We start from the raw sequence: 16,221 nt of genomic DNA, 5'->3' as shown, positions 1-16,221 counted from the left end.
CCACCGTTTGATCTCACAAGGATCAATCGAACAAGAAGCTGGGAATATTCTTGAAACGGTTTTCTTTCTTCATTCTTGTTCGTGTTCAAAAATGGGTTCCTCAGATATCATTGATCACTCTCCTCACCAAGGTGATCCCTCACCTCCGATCCCGACCGCTTCCAATCTTATTGTCATTGACAACTACGACTCTTTCACTTGGAACATTTACCAGTACCTTGTTCTTGCTGGAGCTACGGTTACTGTCTATCGAAATGACAAGGTTACCGTGGAGGAATTGGTTGCCAAGAAACCCACTCAGATCATTATTAGCCCTGGACCCGGACATCCCGAGACTGACTCTGGAGTGAGCCGCGATGTCATCAAGCACTTTGCAGGCAAAGTCCCAATCTTTGGTGTTTGTATGGGCCTGTAAGTCTATGAGAGTCCTCGGGGTTTCGATATCTCTAACATCGTCACAGCCAATGCATCTTCAATGTCTACGGTGGAGAAGTCAGCTCCGCTGGTGAGTGGCTTCACGGCAAGACTTCACCTTTGACCCATGACTCCAAGGGTGTCTTCTCCGGTCTAAGCCAGGGTGTACCAGTTACTCGATATCACTCTCTTGCCGGAACCCATGTTACTCTGCCTGAGGACTTGGAGATCTCCTCCTGGGTTGCCAAGCCTGATGGCTCTCCTGGTGTCATTCAAGGCGTGCGTCACAAGAAGTACACAATTGAGGGTGTTCAATTCCACCCTGAGAGTATTTTGACCGAAGGTGGACGAGCCATGATCACAAACTTTCTGCATATGCAAGGAGGTACTTGGGAGGAAAACACCCAGTTCCAAAAGTCGGGCACTGTTGCCAGTGACAACTCGGCAGCGCCCAAGTCTAAAAAGACCAACAACATTCTGCAGCGGATTTACGCAAACCGAAAGGCTGCAGTAGACGCTCAGAAGCAGATTCCTTCTCAGAGGTTCGAGGACCTCCAGGTCGCTTATGATCTGAATGCCGCCCCTCCCCAGATTCCTCTTGTTAGCCGGCTACGGGAGTCTCCCTTTGATGTTGCTCTCATGGCTGAAATCAAGCGGGGTTCTCCTTCAAAGGGTATATTTGCTCTTGATATCTCTGCTCCTGCCCAGGCTCGAAAGTACGCCTTGGCGGGTGCGAGTGTCATTTCTGTTCTGACAGAGCCTGAGTGGTTCAAGGGCAGCATTGAAGATTTGAGGGCAGTCCGACAAGTTTTAGACGGCATGCCTAACAGGCCCGCAATTCTGCGAAAGGAATTCATCTTTGATGAGTATCAAATTCTCGAGGCCCGATTGGCTGGTGCTGATACTGTTCTTCTCATTGTCAAGATGCTTGACACTGAACTTCTGCATCGTCTATACAACTACTCTCTTCAGCTGGGAATGGAGCCCCTCGTCGAGGTTCAGAATGCTGAAGAGATGACAACAGCAGTCAAGCTGGGTGCCAAGGTCATCGGCGTCAACAACCGTAACCTGGAGAGCTTTGAGGTGGATCTCAACACAACCGGCCGGCTACGCAGCATGGTGCCAGAATCTACAATCATCTGCGCACTTAGCGGCATCAACACTCACGATGACGTTCTAATGAACAAGAGGGATGGTGTCAATGCTGTTCTTGTCGGTGAGGCCATTATGAAGGCGCCTGACGCCAGTGTTTTTATCAGTCAGCTGTGCTCTGGAACCGAGCCTGCAGCCAAGACTGGTGTTGCACCATCTTTGTATGTCAAGATCTGCGGCACTCGAAGTGCCGAAGCTGCGCGAAGGGCTGCCGAGTCAGGGGCAGACTTTGTTGGCATCTGTCTTGTCCCCAGCGCCAAGCGATGCATCTCACACGAGACCGCCCTTGCCATTTCAGAAGCTGTGCACACTTTCTCCAGCACTCGAAAGTATGAAACACAAGTGTCAGCAGTGGATAACAAAGCCAAGGACTTTTTCGAGGCTGCAACCCAGAGACTCAGCAGTCCCCGACCTCAGCTTGTCGGCATCTTCCAGAACCAGCCCCTGAGCGAGGTCCTTGAGAAGCAGAAGCAATACAACCTCGATCTTGTGCAGCTACATGGTGATGAGCCTATTGAGTGGGCCAACCTAATCCCTGTACCAGTTGTCCGATGCTTCAAGCCGAGCCAGGTTGGCATTGGTCGTCGCGGATACCACACGGTTCCTCTCCTCGATTCGGGCTCTGGTTCTGGCAAGCTTCTTAACGTTGCAAATGTTCAAGCTGTCCTGGAGAGTGACCCTGAACTCCGTGTCTTTTTGGCAGGTGGCCTCAACCCCGACAATGTCGCTGAGTCTGTCAAGGCTTTGGGCCCCCTAGCTGACCGCGTGATTGGTGTTGATGTGAGCAGTGGCGTAGAGGAGGATGGAAAGCAAAGTCTCGACAAGATCACGGCATTCATCAAGGCCGCTAAAGAAATCCGATAGAATATTAGATAGATTTATTTATTTATTCACAAATCCCAACTGCGAGTCTAAAATTTACTCGTACAGCCATTGACAGTGCGGAGCGGCTGCACTCAAAATTTGGCTAACTCGCAGGTGTGCCGTTGGCATTGGCGTTTGTCGGTTTTGAAAGCTGCCCGGTACTGCAGCTCTGAATCACTGCCTACCGGCCGACCTCTCTCTCATTGTGTGTACCCGTCAATCTTTGTAGGCAGAAATTATTTTATTATTTTCTTCGTCTCTCCAACTTACATTTCTTCGATCTCTTTACTCTCACTTTCTTATTTAACTTATTCATCTCTTCACACACTTCGATCTCATTATTTGATCAATTCCAAGCATTTCACTCTTCGACTCCTTCCCCTTGGCCCTTCATATTCGTTTCCTTCCTTCATATATTCTCCCCAAGGCTTTATCATATCTTGTTCTATCCTTTCGACATCGTTCGGTTCTCATTGTCAACGCAAGCTCGTGCTTTCCATCAGCTATCACCATCCCTCCTACTTTAACAACTACATCTCGAGACAACCAAGCAACACAAATGCCCAGTCAGATATTTAAAGGAAAGGTCTTCGCCGCGGCGGGACCTCTTCCTGGTCAATTCACCGTCGACAATCTGAAGCGATGGACTTCTCTACGAAAAGGCATCTTCCTAGATGATTTCGACGAGAGTGTCACTCATCTCCTCTGCACTAGAGAGCAGTGGGACGAAAAAGTCCCCAGGAGTATGGCATTATTCCCCTTGGTTCGATTACATCCGCTTATAATTAGCAGTTAAGAAGGCCCTGAAAGGACCCAAGAATGTTTCGATCATCCACTCTGACTGGTTCGAATTCTCCACGGTCCATGAAAAGAGGTTGCCAGAGAGGGACTACTCCATGAGAAGCCTTCAGGCGAAGCAGAACGCCAAAAGACGAGAGAAAGAACGATGGGAGAAAGGCATCCAACTGGGCAAGAAATTTGTCAACACGAGTACGGCGTTCTCTCAGTTGTTCGTTTGCAATTCAGACTAACAGCTTCGCAGACTTCTACCACCTCTATCGAGATCGTCTCAACTTTGTCTACGAGGTTGACATCACTCGGGATGATGAAGCGACCGGCGAAATCGGCCAGAAATACACCCTCTACGTGAGTTACATCATGCCGCACGCAGCCTATCACTTATACTGATTATATCTACCCAGTTGTGGGAATCCAATGCAAAACCACACTTGTACTTGTTCGCTGCCCGATTTCTTAAGAAGAAAGGCAGCTCTAAGCCATCCTATCACCGCCCTAGCCCTTATGAAGGGTTGTGGCGGCAGGAGATGGACCTTTTCATGGATTTCTTCAAGAAGAAGACTGGCATTGAGTGGCAAGATCGTGTGTCTCTAGCCAACACACAGCCAAGCTCCTACTTTCAGTATGCTCCTCCAGTATGTCAATCCCCCTGGTCTGTTCCAATGTAATGTGCTCATGATATATAGGCCAAAGGAAGATCTGTCGGACGGCGCCTCCGACATGACCTTGACTATAGCCGAGAGATCAACGCGCATATTCTGGGACTCCCGTGGCCCCCAGTTGAGAATTCCGAGGTCACAAAAGACTCATCAGAGAACGAATCCGACATGGGCCCAAGACCCTTTGGGGATGAAGATGTTGTCATGACTCCGCCACCTGACTCTACCGTTGTTTCGGAGGACGAGTACCAGGAAACAGAGCAAGAGTCTAAGCCAGCTCAGGAACAGAACTCAGATACTAGCCCTGGAAGCCCTGAACGTGATGCGAAAAAGATCACATCGCCTCCCAAACCAGATGACGCACCGATTGAGGATAGTACTCCTACTATCGACACTCAGTCCACCGGAACCGAGGATTGCAGCACACAATCTAAGGGAAGACTCGAGACTCCCCCGCATGAGATGGAGACAGAGCCCAAAAGTACACCGGCTGGCTCAGCCCCTCCAGATCCAGAGGATACTCCTATGTCTCCAGCCAAACCTGCTACTCCAGCCCCATCCATCGATGAGAATGGTATCTCAGAGTCGTCCAGCGAACCTCTCGTGATCTTCGACAAAGAAACCGGGATGGGAATTTCGCTGGAATTTGAACCACGAGAACCATTAACTTAGGAATCCATCGGGAGGCTAGGTGATTTCGCAGGTTTGCTTCCTCGCCCTTCTTAGGGTCATGTAGACGAGTTTCTTATGAAATGTTGCTTTACGAAATTAATCGGGGCAACGGAGGGGATTCAAAATACCAAAAGCAATGATTATGGTAGCTGTTGCTAGGGAGACTTGGATTGGGGTTTATGGTTTACGACGGTAGCAAGATCATGGCCAAGACATGGTACAAAGATTAGCTAACTTATGTACATCATACCATTCTATGCTTTACGAGAATTAGTACATGCTAGAGCATATTTGCAACTCATTGAACATAAACTTCATAACTAATGACTAGGACTTTTTGTGCAACAGGATAATGGCATTGGTTTCAGACAACGCAAGGCATAGCTCGGCATCGCAGCCCTTGAGTTTATGTGTCATTTGTAGGCTGTTGCTACGTATTCTTTGGTAACTATGCCTCGGCCCAATTACGGGTCTCGAGCCTCAACTCCCCCCTAAAATCTCAACTTGGGCATAAAGAAGACAACCAAGAAACACACAAGCATAAGACCGTACACCATGGCATACAGCTTGAGCCTCCCAATGTATCCCTTTCCTTCCGTCATCCTCTTCAACGTACCCATCCGACCCCTTGCCGCCTCCATACTCTGCTCCGTCTTATCCATGCCCTCACTCGCACGACCTACCACGTCCTTATCCGCCTCGAGGGTATCAGAGAACCTCTGTGAACTTGACTTGAGGGCGCCCGCCATCTGCAAGATCGATTCAGAGAGGGCTTCCTGTTCAGAGCGTTGACGGTCAAGCAAAGCCTCGGCTGTTGCTGTTGAGGTTTGGGGCGTGGAGGGTTTACCGCGGTTGGCAAAGAGGGCGGCGCGTGCGGTTGAGTGTGAAGAAGGCAATGGTGATGTATTTGTACCTCGTGGTTTAAGTGTTTGTGATGTTTGGGTGGGTTGCTGGGTATGTTGTACAGGTTGGGCAGTCTCAGGGGCTGCTGTTGAGGTGGGCACTGACGGCAGGGTTGAAGTTGAAGCTGTCGTTGCTGGTATTTCTGTTGTCTCTGGGAGTTCTAATTCGGCATCATCTTCTTGCCACGAGCTTTCAGTTGGCTGTCCTGTTGATATAGAGCCCATTATACTGTCGCTAGGTGTGGGTATTATCTCTGAAAGAATGTCTTCTTCGTCGGTACTTGCATCGTCATCGTCTTCATCAAGTGCCACCTATTGATATATCAGCCAATCGTCCACCTCCTTTTCGAGTCGACAATCACCTGTCTCAAGTCTTCTAGTCGGTCCAGAAGCAGTTCTAATAGCTCTCGTTTCCCGTTCAAGTCTCCCTGTACTTCAGCTCGTCGACCTGGGGCTTTGATTGCCATCGCATCGTGTTCCAATTTTGATAATGCATTCCGTGCGTATTCAAGGTTCTGTAGCCAATATTAGTTTGTATTCGAATGGAAATAGTTATGTCTGCTCTTACAGATGCCACTCTTGCTCTTTCAAACTCGCTGGATCGTAGTCTTCGTTCGCGGTCGTTATCGGTATGTAGAACGGTCTTTTGTAATCGCGAGAGCAGATTTCCAAGCTCTTCTGAAGCAATATCAATTGCGCTTCTGTTAAGCGACGGGCTTGTCGGTTGCGAAAGTCGCGCCATGGTTATTTTCTTCGGTGGTCGATCTCTTGGGTTTGCGATGTCTCTGCGACAAGTCTTTGGTGTTTCAGTGACGTGTGAGGTTCAAGGAAGCTCAAGCTACAGTGGGTTTTTGTGGCTCGAGCCTGTGTGTGGTAAGCCACGTCGCAACTTACACCACCTGATCCCTGGAATTATACATATACGATAATGAGATGAACTACAGTGAAAGGTTACTACTATAATAATAATAATAATAATAATAATAATAATATCATTCATGTAGGTTTTTTTTTCTTGATTTTGACTTGTTTGTTTGATATAGACATATGCATCCAGGTTTTAATTACTACTTCATTTTACGAGTTTAAGCATATATCGTAGTCATCATGGCATGTTCTGTTGGATCTGCTTATGACCACACTGTGACTATAAACACGGAAGAATATAAACAAATAATAATAATTAAAATAACACATAGTAAATACATTGAGTTTATATGATCAATCACCAGATTACTGTAGCAAGATAGTTGACAAGGCAGACAGTCTCTGATGCAAAAACTACCCTATACCAATAAACCAAAGTGGACAGACATATGGATGGATGATATCCGACCCCAGTCCCAAAGTCTCGAACGCCCTGCGCCATGTGCGGAATAGCAGACAAACAAGACCCAAACTGACAATTCTCCAGACTTGAACTATGCATATAGCAAATGCCCGTTTCTCTTAATGCGTCCAGCCGTCGTAGATCGAAGTCTCCCGCAGTAGCACAAGGAGTACCCTGCAAATGGTAAAACTCCCCCAGACAGTGACCATTTCAAAAAGACAAGAACAAAACTCGACTGCGCTCTCTCAGGCTGGATCAGTCCCTGGGTGGGCTCACTTTCCCTCTTTCTTCCTCATCATTGTCCTCCTTCTCCAAGGCGCTGCGTAACCTCTCTTCTTGTCGCTTCCAGTGACCACCCTCCTCGTAGTCAGCGCTGATCTTCAATGCTTTCCGTAGTCGCTCGCTCTCCTTGATTTTGGCATCCGCCATCTCGTGAACCTGGTGCTGCTTGAATGACTTCTTGGGACCTCCTCCTCGCCTTCCCAAGTTCATCTCGGCAAGCAATTTCTGTCGAAGCTCATCGCAACGCTTGTCAATCTCATCCTCATCGACCCTGTGTTTGTCAGCATAAGTAAAGGCACAATTGAAACATTGAGGGACGCACTCTTCCTCTTCTAGCTTGTCTCTGAGATCGAAAACCTTAACTTCGACCTCGCGCTTGCGGTCATGTTCCAAGATTCCCTTGTCTGGTTGCCGTTGCTTATGTCTCAAGCTATCGAGGTCCTTGGGATAAGGGGCGCCATAGTCCCGGGGCTTGATGTGAGCAAGGTTGCGCTGGACGTAGCCTGAGGTACCACTGCCCCGAGGGGTGTTGAGACCAACGTTGTCGGACATGTTTGGTTGATAATGAAGAGTCCAGTTCTTTAAGAGGCAAAGTATCTCCTTTATAGAAGAAGCGACTGATGCGGAATGGTAATGCTATATGCAATGAAGTTTGTTATGTTTGCGACAGTGACATGTGGATCTAAGTGATGTAGCGATTTGGACCCTTCCCTGCCATAATGTTATCATTGTCTCACCGCCTACCCTTTACAACTGATAAGATAAGAACAGTCGCCCCTCCATGTTGGAGGGGCATAGAATATTTCGATGGAATTTGTAAGTGAGTCAGTCAACACTTGAATATTAACAGGACGACTCGATATTTACTTTCCTGAAACTGGTGCCATTTGAGTTCAAATTTAGGATAAGGGAATCTCCGTTTTTGAAATCTTATACCGCTAGTTCACGATGCCTCACGTTCCTTCTTCAGCTGATGCTGACAACGAAGGCGATGCGCCTGAACTTGTCTTCCCCCCTGTCACCAAAGATCATATTCAAAACTGCTCCTACGACTCTTGGTTTCCCAAGTACAGAAGCTCTTGTCTCCAATCGCGTATAATCCCCCTCCCTCCGGCTTTCGTCGAATACCTTCATGAAGATGGTATTGTCCTGGCGGATGACGACGAGCATCAAGATGAACCAGAGGAAGAGTGGCACGCATCATCCAACACATCTACGAGACCACAGGCCCAAGATCCTGAATCATCAGACGACGAAGATGATGAGCCTGAGAGATTACCACCAAACCAAAGATTCCCAGAGACACACAATCTCATCAAGGAGACGATTGCTGAATTGGGTGGCTCAGTGGCGCCCAAGTTGAATTGGTCATCGCCTAAGGATGCAAAGTGGATTTCACCTCACCAGAACACACTCAAATGCACGACACCCAACGACATCTATCTCCTTCTCAAGTCGTCCTCCTTCGTATCTCACGATCTCGATCATGCCTTTGACGACTGCACCTCGGCGCCCCCCTCTCGGCCATATGCACCCATTCTTGTTCTGAGACCGTTCTTCTCCCCTCATGCTGCCCTCGAGTTTCGATGCTTTGTGAGGCACCGGACGCTCATTGGAATTACACAAAGAGACCTCAACCACTACGCTTTCCTCGAGCAGATTCGACCACAGTTATGGCGGAAGATTAAAGATTTCTTCCATGACAAATTGAGACTGACTTTCCCCGACGCTAGCTTCGTCTTTGATGTCTACGTTCCTGAGAACTCTTTCGAGAAGGACGGACTTGGAAAGGTCAGACTGATGGATATAAACCCATGGGCAACTCGTACAGACAGTCTCCTCTTCGGGTGGCAAGAGCTTTTGGAAATGGACGTCCCTAAACCCCTTTATGGCACATCGAGCAGTGAGGCTGGCCCGGATGTTAGCGGTGACGATACAGCTACTGAAGGCGAGGATGTTGACGAAGATGTCGAGTACCAACCTGAAATGCGCCCTGAGTTTCGGATCATAGCGAAGGACGATCCGGCTGCTTACAACTTTAGCAGCCCACAATATTCGGCTCATAAGCTGCCAAAGGAGGTTGTGGATGCAAGCATGGCTGGCCAGGGTGGACTGATGGAGTTTGCGATGCAGTGGAAGGAACTCACGGAGGGACGAGGAGATGGTATTTGGGAAAAGGCTGCCGGTGCTGGTACATAGAGTATTTGGAGACTGAATACAAGCTGTTAAAGCGATGTTAGTGAATATGGACGATCTCATTGTGTACCTCTAAGAGTGATTCGGCTGGGATTGTATATTTATCGAAACATGCAGTATTCAAACACAGTTGTACACAGTTCAATTACCAGAAGAAAAGATGAGATGCCAACACTTTGTCAACTTCTTATGTTAGACAAGTTCTATTCATTAGATAGAAGATAAACAGTTGAAGATAATAGGTACCTACTAGGTACTGAGTTGTTACGTTGTGGCTTGGATATCATTGTTCTTCTGACACCGATCAGAACCACCACTTGATACTCACCTACGATTATGAGATGACCAACCACCACCCTAACCTAGGCACAGTGGCTAGGCATACGCGCTATCATTAATTTAAACAATCGCTGACCGCGAAAAAAATGATTCTCTCAAATCAAGTAAAAACGCGAAATCGCACCGTGTGAGCGCGCTATTCGTACCCATCTCTGTTTACTGTGGGTCACCCTAATCTTGTCCCCCCCGGTTTCTCGCAAAGCGCTCTCTCACTCCACCTCCACTCTCTCACGCCCCAGCTTGTGTTCTCTCTCCGTTCTCCCACTTTTCTTCCCTGTAACCTTACCCCGATAACCACTCACCTACGTCGCTGGGCACCTTACTTCTAAATACACTCCCTACCGTCTATTTTTAAACGCTTTTGTGTAAGCCAACCTTTATATCATCAACCTCAAGATACCTACAGCGGAGGGAGAAAAAAAAAAGAACACTTATTTTCTCTTACTCTCTTCCAATCATCGAAAAGATGCCCAAGGCCAAGGGTCAGCGCTCTATGAGCGCCCGAAACAACCCTATCGGGAGTCGTTCTTCTCGACGTATCAGCAACTCTGTAGCTGCTGCCAAGGCTGCTGCCACCAAAAAGACCAACACACAGAACCCGGTCAAGGAAGAGCGAGTACAGGAGCCTGAAAGCGATGACCAGGAGACCCCTCAGGATCCTGAAGATCACCCTTCAGCTGCCGAAAATGCCTCCTCGAACGAATCCGTTGATAGCTCTGCTGATGAAGAGACCAACGAGGACGAAGAAGAGGAGAATGACAACGATAGTGAGAATGACCAAGACGAGGACGACGATGAGAATGAAGGTAATGTCGCGAATGAAGACAACACTGCTCTTCAAGGCCCAGCACCACCTGGTTATACCTGGCAACTTGTGCCCACCACTTACCATGGCGAAACCGCTGGAAACGTCGCCTCTCGAATGTTCGGCAAAAAACTGAACGCCAAAAGCTCACTTGCAAAGAGATTGTTTGACGAGCTGGCAGTACGTCCAGCAAGCCAGAGAAACCGCAATACAAAACTCAATGTGTCGCGGCGTAGCAATGCCGAAGCTCTTCTGTGCCACCTTACCGGTGTTCGGGTTCAGACCGCTTGCAAGAACTGCTCGAGAAGCCACGGTCCCTGGCACGAATGTGTTATCTATGACGGTCAAATGTGCGGCAGTTGCACTAACTGCTGGTACAACGCGAGCGGATCCCGTTGTACTTTTCATGGTAAGTTTATTTAGACAGTCAAGTGCCGGCAATAAAAACAACGCTAATCAACATGATAGACGACAATCAGGCTTGCCTATTTCTCCCTGCGCCGTTCCCTGCCCTGCAGATGCAGATGCAGTCCATGCGTATTCCTACTATGCGTATGCCTGCCATACTCCCTGGAACAAACAATGTTCCCGGCCAACAGTATTTGGAATACGCCAACGGCCAGACAGCTACCCAGAAGGAGACTCCCCTCGAGCGCCTGCAAAGAATCGGTGTCAACGCTGGTAACTAGAACCTGCCCAGCTCAACCGCTGACCTGATCAACGAGGCCATCCAGACTGGCATTTCTGGAACCCCTCTGGATAGACTCATTTCGCGAGTGGAGAGTGCTGCTATTGAGCTTGGCAGTCGCGTGGGTGAATTTCAGGAGTTCATCCAAACCCCCGCGGGTTACCTCATGATGGCCCAACGCGCGGCTCAGGATGCTACCCCTTCTTCCTCAACTGTCGAAGAGCTCGGTTCTGATGAAGAGCTCGGTTCCGATGAAGAGAACGGTTCTGATGAAGAGAACGGTTCCGATGAAGAGAACTAATTCATCTTGCCACTGTACCGTCACCGCGAATGAACGAGCGACCTTTCCAGGATTGAATCAGCTAGTATTCATTCACGCCCAATACCCTGGTCAACTGCAGACAATGGGGAAAATAGAAGGACCCTACAGAAGAGAGCAGACATCAGAAAAAAAGAAAACCGACAAAAACATTTACTAGAGTAGAGCCGACGCGGTAAGTCTCACCACTTGAGGCCATGTCTTGCAACCGTTCACTAACTGGATATGATATGCTAGGCTCCGTTACATACCAACTCGATACTTGGACATATAGGATTCCTACGGATCTTAACCCATATGAGTTCGTCGCAACTTTTCAGAATCATGTCCCAAGTTTACGATTGGAAACTTATCTCGCCTACGACTGCGCGAGAAGATTGTACACCACTGTATCAGGATCGACACTTTTCACTATTTCCTTTTGCGAGATTTCTTTTCTTTTCTCACCATACTGGATCGATTGATTTTATACGGAAATTGTATCAACACTGTCAGCATCCACACCTTTGCCGATTCATCTCTTTACCGTACGATTGTGTATAACGGAAGAGTAATGGCAGTTCAGGCTTTCACACGAACAGTGAAGCCACTCCTTGCAAGGGCGGGGAAAGTACAAGATGCTCCCTTATAGGAGCACACATCAAAGCGAAAACATCGGCACGGCTGGCATAATTTCACCAGCGATGCCAGCAATCTCTGAGAAACCGAGAGAATCTGGCAATGCCTTTTTTTTGGAGGGGGGCAACACAGCCTGACCTGGATCAGGGCTAATATTGAACAGCAGCATCCGGTTGATTCTCATGTGAGCCTACTGCGAGGCTCCGGGATGGTTCGTCCGTCCCAAGAGCGCAGTATGGAGACGAGAAACATCATGTCAGCTAGTTCAGATAGAATCAAGGCCTGTATGTTTGGTAGTGCAAATTGAGAGAATAGCAACATCACTGGGCTTCTAAATGTGACATAATGCGTGAATCAACAGATACCTAGTCTCCATGACCAGGGACAACCTACTTTTGAAATGTTGTCTTGAACCGCCATCAACTCGCACTACATGGAGACAAAGTCACATGACTGTGGTTGTTTGTCTATCGACAGGTCACCGTGTGCGATGACCAACAACATGTCTAACACAGATCAGATCTATGCATGTCTCATCACCAGAGACAATAGTCCCCATCCTTCTTCTGTAGGGTGACTCGGATTCGCTCCCGTCGAGAAACGTGCGTGGGTAGCGCGTGCTGATCAACCTTGGGTGAGCCTGGACATAAACAGGCATGTGTCAACAATGAGAGGAAATGTCGGAGAGTGAGGAAAGAAAGGTGAGTCGAGACAAAATCAATATCAAACTGGGTTAAGACGGCAGAACATGATGTTCCGTTTGAGGAGGTATACTTGTTTTTAAAGATGAGAAACGTGTGGAAGCAATGGGAACTTTACAGTCGATATACTTGATAGTTTTGAAAATTAAGCGTAAAACACCATGGGCGGACGTGTAGACAGACAATGCTAAAGCAACGGGTAGTGAGGAACGAACAATGAACGCATGGTAGGAAAAGAGCTTCGTAATTAAACAAAATAGATGACCACCTTCCATCCTCCTGTCGCCCGCACTGTTTAGATGCAAATAATGAACCTTTCCTTCGGCCTCGTTCATCACGCTCTTGAACGGGCAAATCATATCTTCCCCGACGTCATGGGCGGCCGTGACCACGGGCCTTCGCGGCCCTATCGTCCGTGGTCGACTGGTCTTAAAAAATCTTTCTCCCTTTAAAAAGACGTTTTTGTGATACAAGGCAACTCCCATCCATCAACCAGGCAAAATCCTTACAAAGAAACGGAACCAAGGTCGACCTGGGCGCAGCCAAAACTAGCAGTATATCTAGCGTACTGGATGAGCCGGACCATTGGTAACCGGCGCCAGCCAAAGGAGTTGCGCAGTTAACACCGTGCCTCCGCTCCCTTGGCATGACGAGTACAAGAAAAAATCGTGAGCCATTTCCCCGTGGCCCATCTAAGCAGTGTCGTTATTAAGATCGAGGGTATTCGTGTTTTAGTGACAGCAAGAAAAAAATCATTTAGATAAGACCACAGAGACGAAGGTTCTCTTGGATAATGATATCTGGGATGCGTTAGAAAAAGGCTCTGTTTACCATCATGCGAATAAACTTACCGTTGACAGCCGCCATAACAAAGCGGATCTGAGTGGTATCGGTGGCGCAGGTGAAATGGGTGTAGATCTGCTTGGTCTCGTGTTGGTTCAAGCTGACGAAGCGGTTAAGGATATAATCGCAAGCCGCAGCGTAGTCGTCGCCGCCCTCGTAGTCGGGGAAGTAGTTCTTCATGGGGCTGACAGGCAGCTTCTCCTTGAATCGATCGATCTTGTTGAGGAACAGAATGATCGATGTCTTGATGAACCACCTTGAGTTGCAGATGGAGTCGAACAGAGTAAGGGCCTCCTGCATTCGGTTGACGGTCTCATCTTCGAAAAGGAGCTGATCGTATTCGGAGATGGCGACCAGGAAAAGAATGGTGGTGACGTTCTCGAAGCAGTGAATCCACTTCTTTCGCTCGGATCTTTGGCCACCAACGTCGAACATTCGGTATGTGAGATCGCCGATGATGAAAGTGGTCTCGGTGATACCTGTGGTCTTGACACGAGATCGGAGAACGTCCTGGTCGTTAGGCATGTAATCGGGAGCAGCGATACGTGCAATGTTGTCAAAGTAGCTAGGGATGGTTAGTTGGGCCAACAAACAATCGCACCGGTTTTACATACTATCGAGCAGAGTCGTTGAGCTGGTATTCGCGTGAGCGCTTGAAACACTCTTGCACACCACGGTCCTTCCACAGAGCCTCAATGGCACTGCCAACCTCAGGAGGGAGGACATCGCCTTCAATCTGGGCTGGTTGCATGAAGATGGTCTGGACGTGGTACTCCATGCGCTGGTCCTCAAGAGGAAGCTCGAGAGACTCCATAGCCTCGAGAATAACGCGCATTGACTGGACGGTGTTGCTGAAGATGATTTCCTTGAAGGATTCTCGCTCATCGCGCGAGTAGCCACCCTCGTGGATAAGCTTCATCTGCTTCAGGATAGTAGATTTTCCGGATTCACCGGCACCTAGAAGAATGTGTCAGAAGGCGTCCGTGGTAGTAGATAACAGGCGATGCGTCGCGATTTCGTTGGGTTTCTAGTCGCGAAAGCAGCCTGGCTGGGTCGCAAACATACCGAGCAGCAGCATCTTGATCTCGTTTCTCTGCATCATCTTGTCGCGCTTGAGCTGGTTCTCGATCTCCTCGTTACGGGCCTTGCCCTCCTTCTCCTCTGTGCTCATTCCGCAACCCATCGTGACGGTAGTTTGGCTTTGCTTCGAAACGGCGAAAAAGAATTACTGAAATTGATTAAATGAGGTGAGCGACGCGGTATTTGCTGTGTCGTTGTCGATGTCGCAAGATATGGTCTGGGCTAAAGCCGTCGACGTTAGTTATTAACAATGCTCGCAGGTCGTGACGAGAAGAACGAAGGACTGTTTATGGCGGAGCGAAAGCACTTCCGACTTGTCAAGGTATAGAGAAGAGAAAAGAGATGAGATGGAAAAAGAAGCGAGACAAAGCGAAGGCGATGTAAGGTTGAGGTAAGGTGGAGTGTAGGAAGAGAAAAGGAGATGCAGAAGTAGCTTTGGGCGTAGCGTGGTAACTGGGGGGAGGAGGCTGCAATTTGGGGCACGACACACGAGTCGTGCCAACAAAGACCAAAGCAGAGTAGTAGGTAGAGTAGAGCAGAACAGCCAGTGTGAACGCCAGGCCAAAAAGGCCCAGCCCAGGGCGGAATCTCTCGCACATCCCCTGGCCCAGGGGGTGGAGGGGGCCGGGGGCTCTAGACTAGAGGAGGTAGGGACATTTTAGGTCGCCTGGGGGGTTGGTGGAGACTTGGGGGGCGTGTATGAGATTCTTTTTGGGTGATGATTTGGAGACTCACGATGAAGATGGATTGACTGAATGATAAAACATGATACCAGAATAGAACTAGACTTACGTATAATGCTCAGTGGTGCGACTCTTGATAGTGAGTTCTTGCGAGCAACAATTCGTTGCGAAATTGATCAATCGTTGACGAGAACAAAGCGGCAAAGTAATCTTTTATTGGTGACGACGATGCGCCGATGGATGCGAGAGGCGAAAGGCTATGGATGGCGATGGCGATGGCGGTTATTGTGGAGGATTAGGATATCATAGGCGCTATGGGGAGCGGTACAAAAGGTAAAAGTGACCTAAATGGATGGACCCAAGAGCTGGGAGTGAGAAATAAATCAGAGGCAGATCCGAGATGTATTAGAACAGGAGGGGGGATTTGGGAAAGGAGAGGGAAGAATAGCAGCAGAAGAAAAATGAGACGAGATGGACTGGATGCAAATGGGAATGAGAATCACAATGAGAGAGGGGGGGCGGTCGGGCAGACCGTCACCAGAATATGATGGCTGATTGGTTCACCAACAGAAAAAAGAGGCGTGCACTTGGGCCAGCTAGATGGGAACTGGAACTGCTAGAAGCCAAAGAAGAAAGAGAAAGAGAAAAAAGAAAATGAGATGAAATGAATGATGGATACCAGCCAAGAGCGAGGTACCGCTAGCTTTGCCGAAGATCCCAGCGATGCATCATGTATCTTTCTGGTACATACAGAGTAAACCAACCTTACCTGCTAAGGTTGGTTAGCAGGGTCTTTGCTGCTGCTACTATACCGCCCGGGCCTTAGCATCAGACGCTTTCATTTATTCACATCGCGACGAGGGGGCTCGTGAAGCT

At 48.5% G+C, this 16,221-nt stretch overlaps 7 protein-coding genes across 7 annotated transcripts; 4 read left to right on the top strand and 3 right to left on the bottom strand.

Annotated features, from left to right (window-relative positions):
- Positions 1–91: 91 nt before the first annotated feature.
- On the top strand, positions 92–2,430 carry FGSG_05541 (anthranilate synthase component 2; the record flags this gene model as incomplete). The annotated part of the gene is made up of 2 exons (XM_011325787.1): positions 92–411; positions 462–2,430. The coding sequence occupies 2 exons, from the start codon at positions 92–94 to the stop codon at positions 2,428–2,430; spliced, it is 2,289 nt and encodes a 762-aa protein (XP_011324089.1).
- Positions 2,431–3,326: 896 nt separating this feature from the next.
- Positions 3,327–4,559, top strand: FGSG_05540 (uncharacterized protein; the record flags this gene model as incomplete). The annotated part of the gene is made up of 4 exons (XM_011325786.1): positions 3,327–3,420; positions 3,494–3,576; positions 3,633–3,863; positions 3,915–4,559. 4 exons carry the CDS (start codon positions 3,327–3,329, stop codon positions 4,557–4,559), a joined length of 1,053 nt encoding a protein of 350 aa, XP_011324088.1.
- A 491-nt stretch (positions 4,560–5,050) lies between these two features.
- FGSG_05539 (uncharacterized protein) lies at positions 5,051–6,230 on the bottom strand (the record flags this gene model as incomplete). Its single annotated transcript, XM_011325785.1, has 3 exons — positions 6,030–6,230; positions 5,824–5,976; positions 5,051–5,773 (listed from the first exon to the last, which is right to left on the bottom strand). The coding sequence occupies exons 1-3, from the start codon at positions 6,201–6,203 to the stop codon at positions 5,051–5,053; spliced, it is 1,050 nt and encodes a 349-aa protein (XP_011324087.1). The 5' UTR covers positions 6,204–6,230.
- A 336-nt stretch (positions 6,231–6,566) lies between these two features.
- Positions 6,567–7,625, bottom strand: FGSG_05538 (pre-mRNA-splicing factor CWC21; the record flags this gene model as incomplete). Its single annotated transcript, XM_011325784.1, has 3 exons — positions 6,567–6,608; positions 7,068–7,344; positions 7,396–7,625. 3 exons carry the CDS (start codon positions 7,623–7,625, stop codon positions 6,567–6,569), a joined length of 549 nt encoding a protein of 182 aa, XP_011324086.1.
- A 396-nt stretch (positions 7,626–8,021) lies between these two features.
- Positions 8,022–9,272, top strand: FGSG_05537 (uncharacterized protein; the record flags this gene model as incomplete). The annotated part of the gene is made up of 1 exon (XM_011325783.1): positions 8,022–9,272. One exon carries the CDS (start codon positions 8,022–8,024, stop codon positions 9,270–9,272), a length of 1,251 nt encoding a protein of 416 aa, XP_011324085.1.
- Positions 9,273–10,074: 802 nt separating this feature from the next.
- FGSG_05536 (uncharacterized protein) lies at positions 10,075–11,402 on the top strand (the record flags this gene model as incomplete). Its single annotated transcript, XM_011325782.1, has 3 exons — positions 10,075–10,822; positions 10,882–11,094; positions 11,191–11,402. The coding sequence occupies 3 exons, from the start codon at positions 10,075–10,077 to the stop codon at positions 11,400–11,402; spliced, it is 1,173 nt and encodes a 390-aa protein (XP_011324084.1).
- Positions 11,403–12,808: 1,406 nt separating this feature from the next.
- On the bottom strand, positions 12,809–15,056 carry FGSG_05535 (uncharacterized protein). The gene is made up of 4 exons (XM_011325781.1): positions 14,648–15,056; positions 14,197–14,539; positions 13,591–14,147; positions 12,809–13,539 (listed from the first exon to the last, which is right to left on the bottom strand). Exons 1-4 carry the CDS (start codon positions 14,763–14,765, stop codon positions 13,496–13,498), a joined length of 1,062 nt encoding a protein of 353 aa, XP_011324083.1. The 5' UTR covers positions 14,766–15,056; the 3' UTR covers positions 12,809–13,495.
- Between the last annotated feature and the right edge of the window lie 1,165 nt (positions 15,057–16,221).

The sequence above is a fragment of the Fusarium graminearum genome, chromosome 3 (genome assembly GCF_000240135.3).
Source record: "Fusarium graminearum PH-1 chromosome 3, whole genome shotgun sequence".
Classification (NCBI taxonomy): domain Eukaryota; kingdom Fungi; phylum Ascomycota; class Sordariomycetes; order Hypocreales; family Nectriaceae; genus Fusarium; species Fusarium graminearum.
Note: the sequence above shows the minus strand (reverse complement) of the source record. Positions and strands in the feature narration are given on the sequence as shown.